The sequence below is a fragment of the Helicoverpa zea genome, chromosome 19 (genome assembly GCF_022581195.2).
Source record: "Helicoverpa zea isolate HzStark_Cry1AcR chromosome 19, ilHelZeax1.1, whole genome shotgun sequence".
Taxonomy (NCBI): Eukaryota; Metazoa; Arthropoda; class Insecta; order Lepidoptera; family Noctuidae; genus Helicoverpa; species Helicoverpa zea.
The window spans coordinates 9492421-9517062 of NC_061470.1; the positions used below are offsets into that span (position 1 = coordinate 9492421).

General features: G+C 37.1%; 1 protein-coding gene across 4 annotated transcripts in view; it reads left to right on the forward strand.

Annotated features, from left to right (window-relative positions):
- The window catches only part of LOC124639258 (max-binding protein MNT-like), a 32782-nt gene extending 12133 nt beyond the window's left edge, over positions 1 to 20649 (forward strand). For 3 of the 4 annotated variants that reach the window (XM_047176518.1, XM_047176516.1, XM_047176515.1), the window contains 12 exons: positions 6681 to 6924; positions 9054 to 9312; positions 10644 to 10779; positions 11415 to 11485; positions 11629 to 11745; positions 11899 to 11976; positions 13301 to 13384; positions 13920 to 14019; positions 15470 to 15550; positions 16275 to 16363; positions 16811 to 17005; positions 17518 to 20649. In XM_047176518.1, the coding sequence (XP_047032474.1) occupies positions 6681 to 6924; positions 9054 to 9312; positions 10644 to 10779; positions 11415 to 11485; positions 11629 to 11745; positions 11899 to 11976; positions 13301 to 13384; positions 13920 to 14019; positions 15470 to 15550; positions 16275 to 16363; positions 16811 to 17005; positions 17518 to 17661 (1598 nt within the window). In that variant the 3' untranslated portion in view covers positions 17662 to 20649. The remainder of the gene's footprint in view (positions 1 to 6680; positions 6925 to 9053; positions 9313 to 10643; positions 10780 to 11414; positions 11486 to 11628; positions 11746 to 11898; positions 11977 to 13300; positions 13385 to 13919; positions 14020 to 15469; positions 15551 to 16274; positions 16364 to 16810; positions 17006 to 17517) is intronic. The other variant, XM_047176517.1, reaches the window with a different exon arrangement.
- The last annotated feature ends 3993 nt before the right edge of the window (positions 20650 to 24642 follow it).

Below are 24642 nucleotides of genomic sequence, written 5' to 3' on the forward strand. Positions count from 1 at the left end.
ATTGAATGTCCAAATATTTTTGACAATACATTAGAGCATTATCGACATTTCAGTGCAAGTGGTGAGCAACTAAATAGCCACAATAACGTGTGTATTGGCAATAAGCTAACAATTGCAGAGCAAAATAATAGCAATATTTTTACGTAATAACAGGCGGATGTCGCACACAATGAAAGTTGTAATCCAATAAAGATGGCCGGCGTGTGTCAGCGTGACGTGGACGGCGCACGGTTGCGTAACGGACATAATTACATAGTTTTATGAGATTAACTCCTCGAACAACTACATGCACAGGTCCGCGACACAACCACCGCGCTTTGTGTCAAGGGTTCTTCGCTTCACACCAACTCCCTAAATAGAGCTTCTAGTATCTTCTACTTGTAAAACGTTCTTTGTCACTATCTTGTTTTAAGGCTTCTTACTATTTCGCAGTTATGATAATGAAACCATGTTTCAGTATTGTTATTCTGTCGCTAACCTCATCGTAACCATATTTGTTTTCATAAACATTATCTTATCGGCGTTTCTTTTGTTTCACTCTTTCAATACGGTTAGCTCTGGTTCGCACGTCACACGCACGTAATGAATAACATTTCATTTGATTGTGTGCTCTTTGGGTTTTGTAATAACGTTTATATTGTGGTCATCTGTATTCCCTGTCGGCAAACTTTATCGTCAACGAGATATGCGCTCGACGCTACCTATCTTTGTTCTAGAACTAACTTTATTACGGGGTGACCTCTACTACTGATGGTTTATCGATTTAAATTCTGCGTGCTGCGGCTGCGACTGTGGCTTTATGTTATTTCCTTGTTTCCTGTATATAAAAAGACCAGTTGAGCAAGGTTCGTATATCAAAAACTGACTGTATACTTCACCCTAACTCAAAATAAGTGTCAATCAATCAAATGGCTGGGAATCTGCGCTCAAAACTAAATCAGTCGGGTTTCGTTTTTCATACAGGCAGGATTTTTTGTTTCTTTTTAACACGTCCTCAGTAGTATCACGGTCTTTCATTGTCTCGTAACTGGTAATGCTCAGTTGAGATTGGCAAAGCAAATCTAATTGTTATCGAGTGCGCTACACGTGTCGAGCGTTGTCGCGTAATGAAGCGTTGTAAAAATGTAGAGCGGCCCGCCACGTATTGGCGAGGTTATTGACATTGAGATAAAAAATATCACACCCCGAAATCGTAACATTTTATTACATCGTACGAGAAGGCTTGCGTGTTTAGTGCTCTTCTCACTCGTCTTTCATATCTGGTCCTTGCCCTCCTGATTTCTGGTCCTTGTAACCTTTTTACAAGTCACTAGTATCAGGTTTATAATAAAGGTAGACGCATCGAGCGTGCCAGACGTAAGGTTATTTTACAGCAAAACCGCAATATTTGAAATGACTCAGCGCCCTACAAACAAGTTGGACATTGCATGTTAATCATTCGGCAAAGTGGCAAAATTACGACGTTTAATTTTATTGTCCCAGTCCGGTGTACTTGAAGGCAAGGTGTCAGTACGTATATGTGCTAGTTAGGTAGACAGTGTAGTACCCCCCCTCTCAGTGGTGAGCGCGTTGCAGCGGCGATGCGTTCGGGTGAGTTCGTGCCGCGTGACGGCTTGTCACGTGCCGATGCCGAGCACCTCCCCCCCCCCCTCGCGAGCCCTCCCCGCGGCCCACCCGCGCAAACCCACCGCCCCGCTTATCACTTCCAGACCCGGAGGCTCCCTCAGCCCCCACTGCAGTCCCTCTCGACTGAACTAGCGGCCCTCTCACTACTCCATATTCAATTTATTACACGTAACGCTTTTGTTCGGTAACAAACCTTATCTAGGTGTAGCTACATACTTATACACAAGTGTTATGTGTAAATGTGTGAACACCCGGGTACACCGTGATAACTACCATCGGGTTACAGATAAATAGGTTCTCTTACGTCTTTAAATCCGGCTCATACTGGATTTAAATTGGCTGTCAATTGTTCTTTTTTACAACGATTGTGAGGAAATATCTAAGTCTTCATTAAAATACTTTTCTGTATTAATAGCTAAATTTTCCTGATGAGATCAAATTCTCTGATGTCATCAGGAAAATTCGCTCAGGTTCATAATAAATAGGTATAAATGCTTAGGAACCTGTAATGTAGCGAATAGAAACAACTCACAAAATGACCTAACAAAACCTCATTTTATGGAACATTCAAAACTTTTAAACAAAAGAAAAATTTGTACGACTGAGAAATCCAGCGATTCGAGCTGAGAAACCATTGAGGTATTATTTCAAAGTTACTCTCATAACATTCTGAAAAAAGTTAAACAAAAAATGAAATCTAACCTGCAATTTTTCCCGCAGTCGAAGTTAGCAGTTTTGTTTTTACAACTTCGTTGAAAATGGCAAAAGTGCCTGTTTCTACAAAGAGGTTGTGCAACGATGTTACTCAAAAATCACGTGTTTTGTTTAAGAAACAATGTACTTTAAAACATAACACACTTAATAGAAGAAAACTTGAAGACGAACCTAAGACAACGAATGACAAGTGCATTGGGTTAGACGACAAGACACTAAACGAACGACTACTGATAAAATGAAGAATTTGATTTACTTGATGTCTAACTTAATGATAAAGGCCACATCAAAGACTGAAGCCATAGAAAAACAAATAAATCAGTAGCTCCATACAAATTGTCAATAATTTTACAAGCAACAGCTTACAACGAACGCCTATTCAGTGCTGGTATTTTAAATACCGGTCTTGGATCAGCAACAGATGCCCATAACATCGATACCGGTTCACTAGTGTCTGGAATCACAGTTTCACTTGCACGTGTGGGTGTCCCGACGTGGGAGATGGTTGTTTGCGTGCTCGTCGCCTGTAGGCGCGCGCCCGCCATGCGCAATTCTACCAGGCGAACATAATCCAACCGGAGGCCTTTAGTGTCTGCGGACTTGGAGTACCTGTGGATTAGTGTTTTCTCGTGGAAATGCTACGCTAGAAGGAATTTTACGTGAATTGTAGGCGTTGGTATTTTTCTTTTAAAAGTTGCTCAAAACATTTTAAATTGCATCTAAGTTAGGGTAATTTTTCGTAACTCGACTTAATGGCTTATATATAGGTGCGAGTTTTCAAACGCGACATTGATGTTAACTATCCCACTTGGGTATTACCAAACTTTTTAACGCATTGCGTAATATGTTTACGTGATATTATAGTTTTGTTATAATACAAGCAATAATGTTACCGTTCCTATTTTACGTCATCATGCGTATACAACCTTGCTTTCTGTCCACTTTTCAAAGGTTCTCAAGGACGAATCCCAGCGTCTACATAACAACCCCCTGTGAGGTTGCCAGAAGGCCAATGACGCACGTTACTGCTGCCCCTCCCAGGGCACTACCTACGCTCTTATTGTACCCTGGTACTGCCTGCACTTGACAGCCAATAAGCCTACATCATTTTTTTATTCAAACACTGGACAGCTTGTCAGTTTAAACGACTGTTTATCTATTAGATAAAATGTTATGTAATTCTCTGTCAAAGGCACATATGCTACGCTTTAAAATCTGAAAATATTGACGTGATTGAATCAGTATGTATTCAATATAAAAAATATTGTTTTCAGCCTTTTGTTCTGCTTCAAATGCAATGAAACCAACTTCTATTAGAATACTGAATAATTGAATGCTATTTTTCTTAAAAGTATTGAAATTTTCAAGTTCAAGAGACGTGTAACCAATTCTATTACATATTTATAGTGCAATTCCGTATATATCGGTATTTGTTCTATCTAAATCGCTGGTCAATGTCCTTTTGGTCCAACTAGCTTTAAAGTTTGATGTTTTAAACTTCAATTCATATATGGTATCCATTATTGCTCACCAAATGTTCGGCTTACAGGTCAGTTCAAAGAATATTTCTCAAAAGAGACTTAGCTGAGTTCGACAGACTTAATGGGGTCGAATTATGCGTGGGTAATGTCAAGAAATGGCCATTGATGGATTTATCGAGAATTAGAATTGTTTGTCGTAGACGTGTTAAAATGCTTCAAGAGTTAGTAACCCTTCACCCTATTCTACTAAGATTGAAAAAGCTACATGTAAAGTTTTTTCTAGAACATTGAAGATTTTTTTATTCATACTTTCCAGTTCTCCTTTTTTAAGATGAGGACAACTGAACCGATAGTTTCAAATACAATTAGATATTCCATGAATATGAGATTAAGTTACAAGAGTTCACATTAACATTTTCGCTGTTTTTGTCGGCGTCTATTTTCCATTTTCTACTTTTTAAATTCTCTATTGGGGCAAGATTGGGGACCACTATTCGGTTGGTTCGATTTTTAGGACGTGTCTGTAAATTCGTGTCTTGTGTCTGTTTTTCATTGCTCTGATTTTGTTACTTTTCCTTATTTGCATTTGATTTATCAGCTTAGTCTACCTGCTTTAGAAGGTTTAAGTTTTGAATACGAAATATTTTAAAAGAGATCAGGAATAAAAATATTTGTTGCTTTAAACCTATAACGAGATTCGTTTGACTTTGACTTAAAATCCCAAAGATTGCCATTACTCCCTGAGATTATCGTGTTCGTGTTAATAACCCTATATTTGTAATGTGTACTACAAATGTGGGGCTCATTGATCTAAGTTTATTGTCTAAAAGCAGCTCTATAAAGTCGGGATGTTTGTCAAAGTCACCAGTGCAAACTCCTAGGCCACGTCTAGGACACGCTTAAACAATTCTTATTCATATTGAACACGATTCAATATGTCGGTCAATAACCACCTACATAGCTTTTATGTATTCCTATTATAGTGCCCGACGCTCGTGTAGATTGTAGAAATTGAATTGTTTGCTCATCTTTGTGAGTTTGTGCTCATTATTTTAATCTACGCCTGTCTGCAACAATTACTACGTACTGCAATTTTCACTGCTTTCAAAATTAAGCGCCATTTTTGTCTAAAACTATTTTAACTAAATCCATTCACTGCATGAACGTTGGTGGCACTTAGGCTTATTACACGTGTACTGATTTCTATAAATAAACTTCACAGTAATAAGTTGACAAAGATCAAGCAAACTTCTACTATAGAACTACGTTGAATTTTTTTTTTTTTTTTTTTTTTTTTTTTTTTTTTTACACCTTTTTCACACACGGTCGGTTAGCCCCATGGTAAGTTATTTATTAACTTGTGTTATGGGTGCTAACACAACTGATAAACTACATATAGCTACATATATACATATTTATAAATACATATCATAACACCCAGACCACGGCCAACAAGCATGCTCATCACACAAATGTCCACCGAACCGGGAATCGAACCCGGGACCTCAGGTTCGGCGGTCCGGCATAATGACCATTGCGCCATCGAGGTCGTCATATTCATTGTATAATGAATTCATTGTATAATTATGAGTCTATATTCTATTATACTGCGGCCTCTACAACTAACGTTCAAGACATTCTATTAACCATTAATGGAATACTAATTTCATAAATGCACGTGTTAATGAATGAAGTGATGGACTGAGCAGTTTTCAACATTGGAAGAAGCAATTGTAATTAAAGTGACTAATAAAAATAATCTAAAAGGTGACGGCACTCGTTATGCAGGTCGCAATTACTCATCCAATCGACATTCTATAACGCAAAGAACTCATGACGAGGCGTAGTGTACGTGTAGCGTGGCAGAGCTGCGTAGTTCCTGTAAGATAACAATCCAATCATTGTTCAGCCTGCGCTGCTGTCTAGCCGACATAAAAATCCAGGTCTTACAAATATAAATAGCACGCTTCATACAGACGATACATCATTACGTAAAGTATTTTTACCACCACATTTAATAGGTATACTGGATGACATTTAGACTGTAGCTAACGAAAACAACACTGTTATGTACCTATATCTTTCGGACGTGATGAAATAAACGTTCGTTGTATCTTTCTGTTATTAATAGTGCTTCGCTGAACCTCTTGATAATAAATTGTTTATCTTATAAGATACGTGTTTTACCTAAGCGAACGAGATATTATAAAATGGTACATTCGGTTCGGCGCTCAACAAAAACAAGCCCGGCCCAATCTAGTAGTAGCACTAGCAGACGCCAGTCATTTTACGGGCCGGTTACGTCGCGGCTTGTTTTTTCTGGCACTTGGTTGAGCAGCTGATTTTCGGCGTGGCAACTGTTAACGCCAAACAAACCGAACACGCGCGCAACCACATGTGCTGACGTAATTTTATCGTCAGACCACGCCCCCGCTTCCGTCTCTTTCACTACACTCAACCGGATCGTCTGTCTCACTCGCCATTGCAGCGTGACTGATTTTCCTTACGTTCAGTCTGCTATGGACGGTATTGCATGTGCGTAAAGTTTACTATTGCGTACCGTTACTATTTGAAAGTAAAGTGGCCTGATGCCGTCTCACTCGATGTGATATGGCTGTTTCATTTGCGCAGCTGTATTGAACGCTTGCTAAATATGTTCGCCTGGTAGTTTACCGCCACGGACTGCAGCCGTCGACGAGCGGTTGACACGGGTTTGACAAGTGTTGACCGACCTAGGACGGTTCGTTCATTTTCTAATAGGACCTCAGTGAACTGATGATAACATTTTCATAATCGTAATTAGTTCTAAGATAGTATTTGCGTATGTATCTTGTTCTGACGTGACATGTTTGTTTACAGAGGAGGAGCCGAAGTCGCCGCCGGTGTCGGTGCGAATGGTGACAGAGCTGCCGGTGAAGCCGCGCAGCAACGGTGTTGTCCGGCCGACGTCGCCGGTACCGGTGGCTCCCCCCTGCCCGCCCGTGCCCTCACCCGTCGTCGTTGCGCTCGAGCCGGTCCCTGCGGCCACCGCACCTCCTCCTGCGCCCCTCCTCGACTTCGCACAAGAACATTCCAGGCCGCGGACGACGAGTATCAGTCATGGGTATGTTCTCCTAGTAACATTGGTGTCTAAAACAGCTGGAGATTCGCACGACGCGCGACTCGCGACGGTCATTTTTGTTTGTCAATGAAACTTTTGGTATGTGTGTAAATCTTGCTTGTAGAACACACAATAATATAAAATAATCGTGTTGAAATAAATGCTTTAATTAAGCATAATCCTTACATATCTTCTTTGTTATAAATGGTGGAAAAACCTATACATAGGTTTTTAATTATTAAGATGCAATAAACTGCACAACTGCACATAGACTTGAACTACCTATAATTTTTGCATACGAAGTTCTGAACAATTTGGTTTCATTTCATTCTTCTATGAGGATAACAGCTTCATCATAAACAGCATGATTTCCTAGGATTTGGTGAAAAGTGAAGTAGATTAAGATACACCGTTTGTAAATATGAAAATAGTAAACACAAATAAATGTAAAGATTTATTTTTGAGATTTTAACATCTTTCACAAAACCAGACCGGATAAAGAATTCCCAAAAGTAGCTCTTAACAACGAAAGAGTTTTTCTCTCCAAAACTGCAGAGAATTCGGCGGAGAAACATTTCTGGAAACATTGGTTAAACATGACATCGGATAGTATTCAATTTACAAAAAAATAAAGACGAGTCAAATCATTATTCATCAGGCTTCCAAAATGATTGATGTCGTATGTTGAGTTGATAAAAAGACAAATGACATGCAGCAATGACACACAAACCGCTCGAGGAAAACTGTTGTTATTCCATTTGTTATTACAATATACACGACATCAAGCTCTCCAGTGTTAACAATTTATTAAAAAATGGGGCCACCTGATAATGCTCTATCTCTTAGTATTTACACTTACTCGAGTTATTTACAATGCATTGGTGAATTAATAAAGTGGATCTAGGACGTTTCGCGTCAGAGGAATACAATAAAATGTAAACAGGTCTTAATGGAAATTGTAATTTCATCCTTGCTACCTCCCCTACGTTATGTAGTTCTGGTAGGAGCGCATGTGATGCTATTTTTTCAGTCGATTGCTGTCAAGGTTTGGATATTAACAACCATGAATTGAATACCTAATTTATTAGCCAGGGTTTTGTATGCATCAGGGAATACGTCCTTGTCACTATCAGTATGCATCATTCATCTGAAGGTACTGTAGTACGAGACTGTTTTCAAATTAAGGTTGTAATATCTATTTTTGTCTCGCTAATTAAGGAAAATGTTTATCTATGGATGTTGGAGTTTGTATCCGGGAGTAGAATGTACAAATGTTTTATTGTTTTATCATAAGAATCACACACTAGTAAAAGTATTGTGCAAGAATTATTTTTAGTTTTTATACACCTGTGTTTTTTGTATGTAAATTTCGTGATCGGTTTTGCTTTATTACTTAAACAAGCGTCGGGACTCGTTTCTCGGTGACCGTTGCTGCTGGCCAATAAACTGTTTAGTTTGAATCTTTTAAAATTTTAAATCTTAGTTTACATATGGTCACCTATGTTAATGTCTGAAATGTATATTATTGTAGAAGCAAAGTTAATGCAATTATATTCAATCAGTATAGTATACGTTATGAAATAATGGAATAATCCAGACATAGTTATGTCTGAGTTAATCATAATAACTGACTATTATCAACAAGCGCTGACACGCGTAAATGTCGTCTAGTAATTGAACTATAATAGAATGTGAAACATATAGTAAATAGTCAATTATAATCGTAACAAGCAGATAAAGGATGAAAGGGAAAAACATTTCTCTGACCCAAATAGTAAGTGCAAAAAGGCAGGAAGATGACATCCAAGCATCATAAATGTGCCAATTTTCTCCCATACCTCCACAAAATTATCAATATAAACAATGAAATAAAGAATAACAAGGGTTATTGCGCAAATCAACCTCGTGATTAGTAAGTAGTATTGCGCACAAACGGTTACATGAAACACAAACAGAAGTATGTTATGAATGCATTACAACACAATGCAGGTGACGATGTCGCTAGATTTGAAAATTGCAATCAATATTTTGAATTTTCCACAAATTATACCTAATACGTAATTAAAACCTGAAAATATTTTTTGCTCATACTGTGACGTCAAATTAAACAGTGTTTATGATATTGTCAACAGGCCACCCCCCATCCCCTCCCCTCCATCGGTAAGCAGTAACGGCAGTGGCAGCGGTTGCAGCAATGGCAGCGGCAGTGGGGGCAGCAACGGCAGTGCCCCCCGAGCCGGCACGAGGGAAGTCCACAACAAACTGGAGAAGAACCGTCGAGCACACCTCAAGGAGTGCTTCGAACTCCTCAAAAGACAGCTTCCCACAACACCAGATGACAAAAAAACATCCAATCTGTCTATACTGGGCTCCGCTATTAGATATATTCAGGTGAGTGTCTACCATTCTGCAGCTCTGCTTTCCTGGTAGCTAACGCCTTTCAAACGAATGTCGATGGCCTTCATGCTTCTCTAATTAGCGGTCTTAATAAACTTTGTCAAATCGCACAATACAACATTTTTAATTCATCAAATTGTTCAAAATAATAAGGGTTTCTAAATGTATTTCGAAACTTTACCATGTAAATAAATTAACTAAGCAAATTCATAATTAATTACTCTACCTATGTAAAAAGTAAGATCCCTATATTTTAAACTCTTTGTTAGTCGTCTATCAATTTTGTACAACAGAGAGATAAATTATCTTAATTGAAAGGTCGCGAAATGTGTCTGCCTATTTTTACATCTGTCATTTTCAGACTGATAAAACATCGACTTTGTAACTCTGTCAAATTGGCAAAATTATACGAGGTTTCAATTCTTGGAAAACTTAAATGAATATTTTTATTTTGCTAATTAATGTATCATGTCATCAAAAGTACTGGTGGCACAGTGACCTCAATTGGAGTTGAAAAATTAAATTCTTATTTAATCCAAATAAATCTAGATAGTACTGGTTCAATCTCGTTGATACGTACGTTTTCATTATACATGCATGTCGTATTTATGCGTCCATGTATGCATGCATCTATGTAAGATATGCATCGCCTTGATTCATAATTTCTAATCTTACATATAGAATAGATCACGCTTGACAACGGAGGTCCAAGGACAAGCTTTTGACGCAATCATCATGATTTATGGGTAACTGTTTTAGGTAAACGTTAGGTAAATAGGTTAAGTTATATGTAAATAAATACTTCGAATTATATCAACTAATGTTATTATAACAAACACTATGAACGTATGAACTAGTGAGAATGAATTAACAATATCAATACCTCCCACGTCCTACTCGTGTACGTAAAACATTCTCAGTTTCAGTTTTTGAAATATTAATATTTTTCTTTACCTTTGTGCTAAATGTACCGTGGAACCACGTCAATAGCGAGTTAAACGAGAGGCTAGATTTCGTAAATTCAATTAAAAACTACGGCTTCGCTTCTATTTGCAAATTGTTTCCAGCTTTTGTAAAAAAAGATTGAGTTCAAAACTTTTTGAATAGGCTTGAAAATTTGAGAATTGATTAGGATTCTCTATTCTATGTTGCTTTTCAATAGAGGCTCGATTTATATTTTTTGAACTCCTAAAGTTTTTCATAAATAGGTACGAGTATTTTCTTACAAAAGAATTTATTGACTTATCAGAAAATATTTAAGTTAGATTTTATATTTAAAAAACTTGAAGTCAAAGTTTTAACCCTAATTTTAATTTTGTCTGCAGGTTTTACGCCGTAAGGAGCGCGACTGTGAGCACGAAATGGAACGGTTGGCGCGTGAGAAGATCGCGGCGCAACAGAGGCTTTCCGCCTTGAAAAGAGAGATCTCGGTCCGAACAACTGTTCGCCCTCGAAGTATAGGTACGTTAACCTCCTATCTGGTTGTGCGCGCCTGGTACTTTTGGTCGAAATTATTTAATATTTCGCGTACAATGCATTTTTTATAATAATTTAATTATGACAATAATAACGTATATTATTATTGTATATCGAAAATATTACACTGAGAAATAAGGTCATATTGTTTTTTATCATGTCTAATATTATTTTTTTTGTTTTGAAATATACAAGCTGTTGATTTGCATCCGTGCCATATTCAAGGAGGTAATTATGCTAATGATTCTCGGCCCAAATCAATAAAAAAATTGGTACGTAATTTTTTTTCTTTAATTTTTTTTCGGAATTCCGTAAATGTCATCTAGCCTTATTTAAACTTGGCGCGTATGTTACTGGCGTTAAAACCGTGCAGCACCCTCACACAAACGCAAACACAAAGCATACGCAACGATCACTCATAAATTTCATTCATAAAATTGGATTACTTCGGAAATACCACGACATTACAATGACAAAAAAAGCAGTGCATATTAGTTATTTCCCATCTACTGTAATTCCAATCGATTATTTACGTATTGTATGTCCTCCTCCTGAGCTATGGCACAAATGCAAATCAACACCTTGTATATTTTTTCTATTAATTAATTACTTTTTAACAGATGCCGTCACCGAAGATAAAGTCATAGAAGATCCCGTGAACGGCCAAGTTTTAGGAATCCCTCCTATAAGTGTAAGTATTATAATATTTTTAAAATATATTATTTATTCTAATTCCAATAAAATAAATAAATCAAGAAAGACTTCATCAATATAATAAAACATAAATAAAATAATAATAGACAAGGTCAAGTGAATAAATTGTCCTAATTTCAGATATCAGCGTCGCCGCCGCGTTCCATCGCGCGAATGGAGACGTCTCCTCCCCGCACTCTAAACCTAAGCACGAAGTTGCGTACGCTGCCTATACAAATCACTCCCACCACCTCGCAGGTATGATCGCCTGGTACAATGTTAGAAATTAGAGCTGACCTAATCTTGGATTAGGATTGGTTGTTCATCAAATTGTTAATCCGAAACTTAAGTATGATGTTTTAGATAATTGCGATGGTGTTAATTAGATGTTTTTGTTAATTAATGTTTCAGGTTGTGCGGACATCGTACGGCACAAGGCCGAGTACGTTGACGCTCACTACGCTTGCGCCGGCAGAACCTGCTACTCAAGTTAGTATTTTTTTGGCGGTTTTGTTAATTGTTTGTTATATTAACTGCTATTAAGTCATACTTCCTGTTTTTTTATTTTTGTTAAATATAAGCGCCAATTTGCTGATTGTTTCAATTCTACTAGTCAGAATAAACTTAAGCACGTTTAATATTCTATTTGAATTCAATTGTCTAGACAATTTTGTTTTTTTTTTTGTGTCATTGACTAAGTTAAAGGAAACGGGTCTCAGGTTTGATCCCTGAGGAACGCTCGGTGTTCAAATAATGTCGTTTACTTTAGACAGTCATAACTTCGTGCAGATCTTGGAATCATAATCGTACAGAATCTATTAGGTCACTGATTCATTCTTATTTACTTGAATGTCAGCTTGGGCAGTGTCAACCCATGGTGCTGTGTTGTCAAAAGCATGTGACACGACCAAACCAATGATGTTTTGACGATCACGATGGCGTAATTGGATTTTGAACCCAAATATTTTGCATTACATAACAATTAATGCTATGTTTAAATAATATTGAATCTAAATTGCTGATAAACGAAACGAAATGCGCATTTAGCGCTAATTGCGAATAGAAAATGCGTTTTAATTATAGAAGCAAATTTCACACGTTTCAAATTTCAAATGAATGAGTCAGGTATTACGGCATACATGGGTGCCGATATAAACTCTTTGTGAACGATATCTGTTAAAAAAACAATAAAGTATAAAGTATTTTTAGAAACAAAATATGAAACAAACAAAATTGTATTAGTATTGTTTTAACAATACAATGTTTTTTGGTTGGAAGGTAAAAAGTTCTGTCATGTATTTTACCTTCTAGCCTCTATTTTTTATAAATATATGTCATGGTTATAAGTCGGTATGATTTAATATCACCTTGTCGTTATCTGGGCAATCTTATGAAAGTTCACGAAGTTTAGATGACGTCATCATTATAATATAATTATGCACATGACGCACATATAAATGGCGCGTGTTATTCGGTCAAAAATATTTGCTCAATTACATTGTAGGACAATTTAAGCCATGGTCTACCGATAACCTTGTTAAATGCAGCTATATTAATCTTGTTCAAACTTCATCATCTTAGTTATCAAACATAGCATAGTTGCAAAAATTAATGAAAATTTTTGGATTCAAGAACAATATTTATTTAATAACGTTAAAAAGGGACGGTAACTCTTCGACAGCCGCTCTTTTGATTATTGCTCTTGCTCTTTTAATTATATCAGTTAAATTCAGACTATAAACTGTTACCTAAAGTAATATAATTTTAAGACTTATGCTACTGCAAGACCTTAAATAAGTTCTCATTGTTTCAGAATGGGCAGACGGTAGAAAACGGCGTGACGAATGCCCTCAGTACTTTAGTACATCCAGCTCAAATACATCTTCCCATATCGCAGGTGAGATAGTTCTATGTTGTTTACTCAATAATATAACGATTCATTTGTGAATTGATATTATAAAAAAGTAATCTTAGGACCTAATTTCAGCATTGAAAATCGTTCTTCCTGTTGTCCGGTTAGGACAAATCTTAATCTTCAACTTACAACTATGAAGGCACCGTCCCGGTTGCGGTTGCCCTATTTAAATAATCTGGTCCTATAAACAAGAAACGATTCGTATTGCTTACTGATAATTATAGTTTTTTGACATAAGTCTCATAGAATAACCTACCATGTTTTCTCTGCATCACCCTAAAGTTGACTGGAAAGAATGCCTATGGCATTAAGTCCGCCTATGTAATATTTTTGTTGCATAAAGTTTAAATAAATAAATAACATCAAAAGTAAAGCGAGCATTAGTCTCATTACAAGGCGAGATGAATGGAAGTTGCTTCAGTCCTCTATCATGCAGTAGTGTAATTTATTTAATAGTGATAACCATACTAATTAGCTCCGGTACTTCTGTTTTACTGAAATGATTATTTTTCTTCAGGTTGTCGGTAGCAGCGGTCTAGTAGTAGGGTCAGCGGCGCTGCAGCTGTTGTCAACTAGTAGCGGCCTGCGAGTCTTGCAGGCGCCTGTACATACCAACGGTGAGTTATGCTGCCCTAGTACTTCGAGTCGGTTGTTTATTTATAATTTTATTGTTAGTTTATTAAAACGAAATATAAAAAATAGTACACTCTTTTGCAAAAAAAGCGGGCACCTATGCGAAATCTTGGTTTTAAGGACTTTACGTGTATTTCAAAGGGTTTTAATGACTGTAGTATGTTACTAGCATCAAAAGGGTTTGCCAAACATGAGTTAGAGTGTATTCTAAATTTGAATTTTGTAGAATTTTTAAGAAACTGGTTGAACCTTGTTTTGGACTAATTCCTGGTTGAAGGTTCGTCGGCGTTTTGAACAGTTTTTGACGTGATTTTTGGAAAACTAATAATGCAGTTTTAATAAATGGTTAATGTACCTTTCTGTGATATCAAAAAAGTTGAAAAACTATGCGTATTTGATAAAATGTTCACCTGCTTTAAACGGTCTATACTGATGATTTATGGCAATGTTAAGAGTTTCGTATTTTTGTGTAAAGCATTCTATTGTTTAGATATTGTATCCACGTGGTTTAAAATATCCCTTTCTCATAAATAAACACAATTTAGAGGAGTATTAGTACTTTGGGATGCGACAAAATAAATTTGAAGTTAGCAGTGCCGATCACAGCTCTCATATCACACTTTGACATTTAATTAATACCGAATTTTGTAATAAATGTTAAATTAACCATATGAAAAATGAGAATTATTTATGACGTATATTTATGAGAAAGGGATATTTTAAAGCGCGTGGGTACAATATCTCAACAATAAAACGCTTTACACAAAAATACGAAACTCTTAACATTGCCATAAATCATCAGTATAGACCATTTAAAGCAGGTGAACATTTTATTAAATACGCATAGTTTTTTTAAAATGTTTTGATATCACAGAAAGGTACATTAATCATTTATTAAAACTGTATTATCAGTTTTCCAAAAATCACGTCAAAAACTGTTCAAAACGCCGACGAACCTTCAACCAGGAATTAGTCCAAAACAAGGTTCAACCAGTTTCTTAGCAATCCTACAAAATTCAAATTTAGAATACACCTTCACTCATGCTTGGCAAACCCTTTTGATGCTAGTAACATACTACAGTCATTAAAATCCTTTGAAATACACGTGAAGTCCTTAAAACCAAGATTTCGCATAGGTGCCCGCTTTTTTTCCAAAAGAGTTTATTTTAATAATTTTGGTTTTTTGTCTTATTTTTCCTATGTATTTGTGACTGCAATATTTTTCTTAATTTAGTATGCTTTGTTCATATATCTGAGTTAGTGGTTTCAATCAACATTAAAAGATAAAATCTGTGTGTCATCACTAACTTTGAATGCCACAGGGTAGTGTTTTTGGTCCAACGTTGTTAATTAATTTCACAGACTCGACAAAACACATCAATATGTTACTTCGATAGTGTCTGAACTAAAAAATCTACTGTATATTATTCGCAGGTGTAACAACAACCACCGTTGAAAGTAGGATAACTAAAGAAAACGGAATTATCTCTCCGACGCCTGTTTCCACGACTGCAGGTAACATTACATTCATTTTATAGAATTATTTCTTCCTACCATACATTTTTAGGGTTCCGTAGCCAAAATGGCAAAAACGGAACCCTTATAGTTTCGTCATGTCCGTCTGTCCGTCTGTCCGTCTGTCCGTCTGTCACAGCCGATTTACTCGGAAACTATAAGTACTACAGTGATGAAATTTGATGGGAATATGTGTTGTATGAACCGCTACAAAAATATGACACTAAATAGTAAAAAAAAGAATTGGGGGTGGGGCCCCCCATACATGTAACTGAGGGATGAAATTTTTTTTTTTCGATGTACATACCCGTGTGGGGTATCAATGGAAAGGTCTTTTAAAATGATATAAAGTTTTCTAAAAAACATTTTTCTTAAAGTGAACGGTTTTTGAGATATCAGCTCTCAAAGTCGTAAAAAGTATGTCCCCCCCCCTCTATTTTTATAACTACGGGGTATAAAATTCTAAAAAAAATAGAGGTGATGCATGCTAATTAACTCTTTCAACGATTTTTGGTTTGATCAAAGTATCTCTTATAGTTTTTGAGATAGGTTGATTTAACTGTAATTTACGGAACCCTTCGTGCACGAGTCCGACTCGCACTTGGCCGGTTTTTTAGCTATTTGGTATCCCCTAGACAGCAACATTTTTACCTTAATTACACTGTTAAAATGGCATTAATAAAATACTACAAGATAATTCATAATTGAATGAATATCTTCACAGATGGCAGCGTGGTAGTGAGCGGACTGACTCCCCTAGTTGTATCGCAACCCGCCACGCATTTGTTACAAACGCACACACTCACGCATAAGGTAAGCTTGAAAAAATGTTTTTATTCATTATTTTGTCTTGAACATAACGGTATAAACGTATTTAATGAACAACTTGAATGATATTTAGCGACGACGGGTAACAGCCCGACGAATGGGTATGTAAAACAGCATTGCAATCGGTAACGGCGGGACGTGCGTTGTCTTGCAAAAACAAATCGGTGATGAGCTGGGCTCTAAACGGCAACTTTGAAATATTTCGGACAAATTAATCATATTCATCATTGATCTTTTAAAAGAAGCTAGTCTGACTTAACCCTTGTTACACGGTTTTTGATAAACTACTGCAAACCTATAGTGGTACTGCAACCAAATTGCGATTTATTTACTTTCCTCAGTAGAGTTCTTATGTTTTTTAAAAAGCTGTGATTACGCAAAAATGCAGTATCACTTAATAGCGTGTCTGAAAATTGGCGTATTGTTAAAAAGGAGAAGACGTGTAAAGAGTCCCGCGTGCTGCGGGCGCCGCGCGGGGGCCCGTACGTGCGGCCCGCGCGCCCCGCTGGGCCCACGGGCCCCTCACCCGCGGGCCCCGCGCCGCCGGGCCCCACGCTCCCGGCGCAGCCCACGCTGCACGCGGCGTCGCCGAGACACGTTGATAACTCGTATATTAATTTCCTAGAGGTAAATAGCGAATTCATTTCAAATATTTTTCATAACCGGCTGTAAATAGGATTTGCTCTTCTAACACTGTGAGGTTTGCCCCTAGTGACGTCCCTTGCGCTGTGGATACTTCAGCTTTATTCCTTGAATTTACAATTTCTTTCTGGTCTAAATAAGTGTTGATTGGATTTGGCCGAAACATATTTTTCGGAATTCTGAAGAAATTATTCACAAATTTTACATCGATGTTGGATGTATTGGCCCATGTCTCGGAGACAAACGTCGCAATAAATATGTGTGATTCTATGGCGGACTGCCTGCATACGTAACATACATGCTCATATGATGGGTTCCAAGCCGCGTCTGTTAAGTCTCCTGTCGAATTAAAGTTATTTACCACAGTTTGAAAGGTTTGCAGTTGTTTAACAAAGACGATATAATGTACGTAACTTCTCATACGTTCCTAAATCGTAGCGTCCATTTATGTGACGAATTATTGTAAGTAAGTTGCACAGTGGTAATGGTACTTGCAGATGGTGGAGACGCAGATGGTGAAGGGCACGGTGGCGCCGCTGACGGTGAGCGCGCAGTACCTGAGCGCCACCACCATCGTGAAGCCCGTGGTGGTGGTGTCGGCGGCCGGCGCCGCGCCGCGCCCGCACCAGCCCTCCTCGTGAGGCCTCCTGCCCGCCTTGCCCGCCTGGTACCTTGACACTACACTCTCGTGCGAACATGTCAGCGAGTGGTTAGCGCTTGAGCTGTGCTGCATCAAGCCGATGTCACACGCTCTCCACAATCTTCTCTCACGAATGGCTGCAGTCACGGTATCCCGTGCGAATTTTAGAGTGGAACTCTTCTGCTAGTCTGTGCTACCGATGGCCAGGACTGCCACACACTGCCAAATATTCGAGCAATAAATCAGTAATACGTATACCTCATTGGTCGGCCACGGGATGATCACCGAGCTTTGGAACGCGTTGTAAGTACAGTGTCAGTACATCTACCTCACCTGGATGTGACCATGAACCATTCCTTGTGAAACATAACACGGGTGGACGGAGGCACGTCGACAGTGACGTCCGTATCACACTACGAGTTGTAATGCTGTGTGCGAAAGAGATGAGTAGCCGCCGATGTGTGTCAGAGCGCGGACCGTGCGTCTTATGTTAAGAGCGCGCGAATGTATAAAATGTATTTATGCGATGCCTGCTATACTATAGTGGTCGTTAGTTCAGAGACGGTGATAGCAAAGTGACAAATAGTGATGGACAATAGTGGATACCGGCAACACAATGATCCGCGGCATATTTTTCTACTAGTTAAAGTTTTCACATTGTGATCGAATTGAACAATAACTTGAATGGATGTAAAAATTATTTATTAACTTTTATTTATTGTTTAAAGTCAATATAAGAAGCAAGTTTGTGTAGAATCGAGATATGAAATGGAGCGGATGCCTTCGAGAAAGTGCACGTTTTATATAATTTAGCTTAGCGAAATGCGTCCATGTGTTGTTAATCATGTCTTATTACGTATACATATAGGAATATATTTACTGTACGTTCTGGGTGTCGGAGCGCTGCGCTTATCACGTCATGTCAACAACCCCAGGCTATACGATGGTGAGTCAATCTGGTTCAATATACGATATAAAGATTCCCTCTTTGTGAAATATAGAATTAGGCTAAAGTGTACTTGTTATGTATAGAACTAACAGGAATAAAGTTTATTTTTTCTATATCTGTGATGTGTGCAGTTAGGTACTGTAGTTATGAAACTCTGTACAAAGACCTCTTTAGGTGTTGTCAATTTCTAACAGTTGTGTATAATGTCAATAATGGACATATTGGAATTAATTAGCTAATAAATAAATATGTGGCTTATATTTGTCGCGTAATGCAATATGTACTTTAACACCTTTTGTGATAAAACTGGGCATTGCACCCGGGGACCTGCAGTCCAGACCAACTTGTGGAACACTTAGGTTATCGTGCTGTCCTGCTCAAACGTTTTAATTTACAGTACCGTGTGATGAAATAGCACTATTTGTTACTTCATTTTAGTTTATTTAGGTGTGCGACTATTGGAGCTCTTGTATATTATGTGTTCCTGGTACCTGGACGAGGGTCTCCCAGGGTTGCGCGGGCCTCGCGGCCGTCCTCACAGTGTGCCTACTAACTGATGTAAGGGAGAATTGTTATAGTAAATTGTCGAGTCGCAAAGTGAACTTATAAGTCTGTTCTACTCAATGTTATGTACTAAATTCAACCCTTTGTTACTACAGATAATGTTGACAGCTAGAGACATTCGCGGTCTCAATATCTTGCAGAACCATCGAAGTTCCAGCTTTCCATGGCAGACTTAAAATAAAATAAAAAAATAATAATAATTGCAATATTTAGTTTTAAAAATACATTAATTGGTAAATTCGACATAAGTTTTAATATTAAGACGTATTGAGATCGCGAATAGCATACAATTGTTACTGTATACAATGTTTACTTTTACTAAAGGGATAAAATAAGAGTCGATGGTTGGTGGTAGATGGTTCACGATTATCCTTGACCTGTGCCAACATTAGCTGTTATTGTTAAACAACTGTAGATGCAGTTTATTTATTTATTGTCACTAGGACAGCATAATATGTTAAAAGATTGACGAGGGCGTAATTAGGGAAAGAGTGTAATACATATTCTGCTTTTAAACTGTGCAGTTTCGAATCTGTTATTTTAATTTATGAATGCCTATTAAACTTTAGCGTTCATATTTATAAAAAGCATTTAATTTTTCAAACTTTTTTGTCGACGAGGTTATTTACGCCCCTAAGATAAAATGTAAGTTATAAGAAACTGTTTTTTTAAATACATACTTGTTATCACGAATCGAGCTTTAAAAACCCAATTACTTATAGTGCAATATCAAAATTTGCTAATTGAGATATTTTTGCATGGACAATTTTATTTCTTGACTGTACATGTCAACCTTTGGAAATACTTAACAAAAACTGGGCCAATTCTTTTAATCTGTAGTTATAAAAAAATAAGATCTTTCTTTAAACTAAATTAACGATACATGTAAGAATAACGCAATATCCTTATCGATTAAAACTTTAAACAAAATTCTATTGTTCTTTACCTATCTATTACATAATATTGGAAAAGAGGGCAATAGGTGTAAATTCTTATATTGACAATATGATAAAGGAGATATAATATTTTAAAACCATTTCGAAAATTGATTGGCTGTGATGTCTTTACCCTCAATATGTTTCGGACAGTTTTCGCTAGTCTTGGCATAAACATTATTCATAATACTGTAAGCTCTATAAAACGATATCTCGTGATTTGTTATCTGTTCTCTATCTCGCGTATGCCTTTCAAGCGCCATCTATGTCGCTCAACTGTAAACCAGGGCCCGCTCCTATGTAGATTCTATTTTTAAAATATTAAAAAAAAAACAGTATTTTTTTCTAATGCTTTTTGATATGCGAGAAGTTTTGTCACTTTGCCTAAGAATAGGTGAAATAAAAAATGTATAAATAATATAAATAAAGAGAGAAAAATATTTTAATTTTAAAAATATTGTGAAGCGATAATGCTCATGTAAATAAAGAAGTAGTGTATAAAACTAATATGTTAGAAATACACAGGAAATTACATATAAAATGCTTTGTTTTATTGTTTCCTTTGCTTAACGATGTCTTTAAGCCGGGACTGTCTACGGTATTGAAATGGGTTATGTTAAGCTAAAAAGCATACCTTTTACACATACAGGCAAAAATGAAATTGCTTGTGTTCAGTCTTCACATTGTCACTTCAGAACATGCCAGAAATAATGAAAAATCTTATTTATCAGAGTGCTCAAGTCTCAATACTCACACATACATACACACACACAAAACATGGGTTATACAAAAAATGATATATAACCTTTGCCTGGACGCTGAAATAAACAGACGCATCGGCAAGGCCTCTACGATGTTCGGGAAGCTGACCGCAAGGGTTTGGCATAACAAGTATCTAACAGTTAAGACGAAGATTATTATCTACCAGACATGTATCTTGTCCATACTCTTGTATGGCGCGGAGACCTGGACATCGTATGCCAACCAGGAGCGGAGATTAAACAACTTCCATATGCGCTGTCTCCGGCGTATACTGGATATTTCTTGGAAGGATCGAGTAACAAACGAGAAGGTGCTTAGTATCGCGTGCATACCTAGTATAACCGCACTTCTTAAACAAAGAAGATTCCGCTGGCTAGGGCATGTGCAGCGGATGGAGCCTTCTCGTTTGCCAAGACAAACTCTCCTCGGCCAAATTTCAGACGCCAAGCGATCAGTTGGGCGGCCATTGTTGCGATTTAAAGATAGCGTTAAACGCGACATCTTTTAAAATCGACCCGAACATCTGGGAAAAAGTTGCTAATGACCGTGATAGTTGGAGGAAAAAATTATCCGATGGAGTGGTCGCGCATGACAGTGCCTGGTTCGATCTGCTCTCCAAAAAACGCGATCTACGTCACCAACGAATGGCACAACCTCCAACATCACCAGGAACTCAATTTGTCTGCGGACGTTGCGACCGGCGATGTCGCTCCCGTATAGGCCTTGTTAGCCATCAGCGCAAGTGCCAAAGCCAAACCACCTGAAACGGATGCAGCTTTAATCATCTTTTATAGATGTTATCAGGCCATAGTAGTATAGATATATTGCGAATGATATATTCTGGAGCACTTTTAAGTTTATCATAATACCTACCTACGAGAGAGATGGTAGCAAGCCGTCAGTTGCACAAAGCTCCATTAAAGTTAAAGCTTTAAATCTATTGCTGACTCTTTCTTTGTCAACGAGATAAAAAGTGTCAGCAATAGATTTAATGAAGCTTTAATTTTAATGGAGCTTTGTGCAACTGACGGAAAGAGTTTTTTGCATCCCATCTGACTAAAGGGTATCGTATGTAGTGGCCAGATGGCGCTACTAGCGTGTCCCTTTAAAATTAAGAGTAACTAATGTCGTATGTATGTAGTTGCAAACTAAAAACGAATAGATATGTATAAACTAGTAAATAAATATACCTAAGTATTCAGAATGAAATATAGATAAATAGCTAGGTAACTCTTCATTTTCTAGTAATGTTCTTCATTTTCTGTTCTTTTTTTTGTAATCTTATATCTAAAGTTATCAGTACAAAGTCCTATTAGGTACAAATGTTCAAATCTAGGTACTTCCTTGGTTGCTACTGAGTATTAAAAGAAAAATTGCGATAGGCTAATGAAGGAAATGTTATTTACATTTTCTGTATTAGTTATCATGTGGCTAGCAAACATAGTGACGGGTACATACCTACTCAATTAAGTTTATTTTCTAATCACTTTTCTAATTCTATTGATTTTTTCCAAAAATGAAGTATCTAAGTAGGTACCTTACCCAAAAGATACGGGTCCCCTATTACTTGTAATAGTTCCTCAAGTAGCATAGTTCTAATGAACATAAGTCGTAATTAGTTAATTTTATAGCAAAACACATTAAAGTAGAACAATTAAGAGTTGTTTGACCCGCCTCTATTTAATGCCTGATTAACTTTATAGTTCCAAGATTAATTTAGGAATGTCATTTTGCATTTATCTACTAGCTAAATAGGCAAAACTTACGAATTGAAATTAGTTTCAAGATCTATACATAGAATACCCAATAATATTTTGACCTCAAGGGAAGAAGCCGAAGTTCATTTCTAGACCACAATTTTATGAAAACGAAATCTCTATTTAAATTTTCTACGGAGTAAAATACGGCTTCTTGTATACTTACCTTATTTTTATACGACTTTTTAAATCGAATTTACTAGTCGTACTTAACAAGATCTTTCGATTTAAAGCGACAAATAAAAAGAGTAGAAAATGACAGATAAAATTGCATACTTCTTACCTAGTACGGATAGATATACTCTTTATTATGTACACCAATTAATATACAACAAAAAAACGAACCTAAAGATTTTAAAGTCGGTGACACAATGGGCGTTCTTATCGCTAAAAGCGATCTCTTACAGGTATACCTACTTATCTAATTTAAGATTGCTTCCACGTCAAGTTCAAAGTTCGCACAAGACCGTCAACCACGCAACCCCGCTACAAACTGCCATTTGTTTAAAAAATTAAGAACCATCTTCCGCATCACCCCCCGATAACTTCCTCCCCGCCCCCGCACTTCCACGAACCGAGCCGACCTCACGAAGGACACTCTATGGGCCAACTCCACCGACAACTTAAACGTCAGCTTTCTTAAAACAACTGTATAGTTTAAAAAAAAAAAAACTAAAAAACACGCTAGTCATGTATTATCACCAGAACTCAGAGCGTGTGCAAAATTTCATCCTAATCGAAGACCGGGAAGTGGGTCAAATTAAGGTTCCAAGATTTTCTTACATACATAGTTACAAATGAAGCTAATATAAGCGTGCGGAAAAATTCTTAGTAAACAGATGTTTTAAGAAAACTGACGTTTAGGTACGCGGTGGACTTGGGCCTTGGTGTTATGAATCAGATGCCATTTTAGGAGTATCCAGTATAACAAATGTGTCTATTAAGACGACATTTCCGCACTCAGTTCCGATCTCTCGGCTCCCTGCGGTTTTGGATATGTCATTTGTTTTTTTCTTTGTATTGTTTATATTGTGTTTACTTTATTTCAAGTTTGGAAATACATTATCGACAGATTAGTTTCCGATTGCGGTTTCGTCGGCGCCGAATTCGGGAAATGGTTGATGCATCTTTGAAAACTTATTTATACAATCTGCTAGAGGAAGTAGCCGATAATTTGGTATTCTTAGGCTTTGAAGTGTTTAGCAATATGGAGATGATCAGCGAATGAGTACAAGCAGAAGTTAAATACCTCTAAGTCGCGCTGCAGATCCAAAATCTATTTTAAAGGTCCAAATACAACAGTGCCCACTGTGAAATACCCTGACGATGATGTGATTGTCCAATCTAAAAGACTTGAAACTGAATTTTCAAACCATTTAGTCTAAATTTCTTTAGGTCGATTAATTTGATTGTTAATAAAGCCTTATAAACTAACAATAACGTTAAGGAAACGTACGAATAAAATTCTTAAGTGCACTTTCCTAATTGTAGCTGATAGAACAGGGTTGATTTCCTTATCCATGTTTTATTCAAGAGGTAGAAAAATCTAGAATGGGTCAAGGGATTTCACGGTTCCACAAATCACTCATTACAAACAAACAAAATTTATTAGATGTCCAATAAATACGGTCGTTTCGATGCAAGTTCACGCCAATAAATCATATCTAGACAAATAAGCGGATAATATTGTAATATTTATTCATATTTCGCACCTCAAAACGATTATGGATTAAGTTAACAAGGAAAAACAAATAAGTTATGTCATTTTTTAGTAAGATACGAAATGTTAAACAATTGTGATGCGATATGACTCAAAAAACATATGACATGTTTATGGAAAATATGACGTTTCCTTAATGTGGAGGTTACTCGTGTCTGAAGAAATCCTTCCGCCTACCAGGAGATAAGAAGTTAAAGAAGTCCTCGTGTGTCAACGAACTGATGGCTGATGTCTGACACATTTGCTGACGCGAATCAAGCGCAGATCTCTAGGCCAATGGCTATGTCAAGGTAGA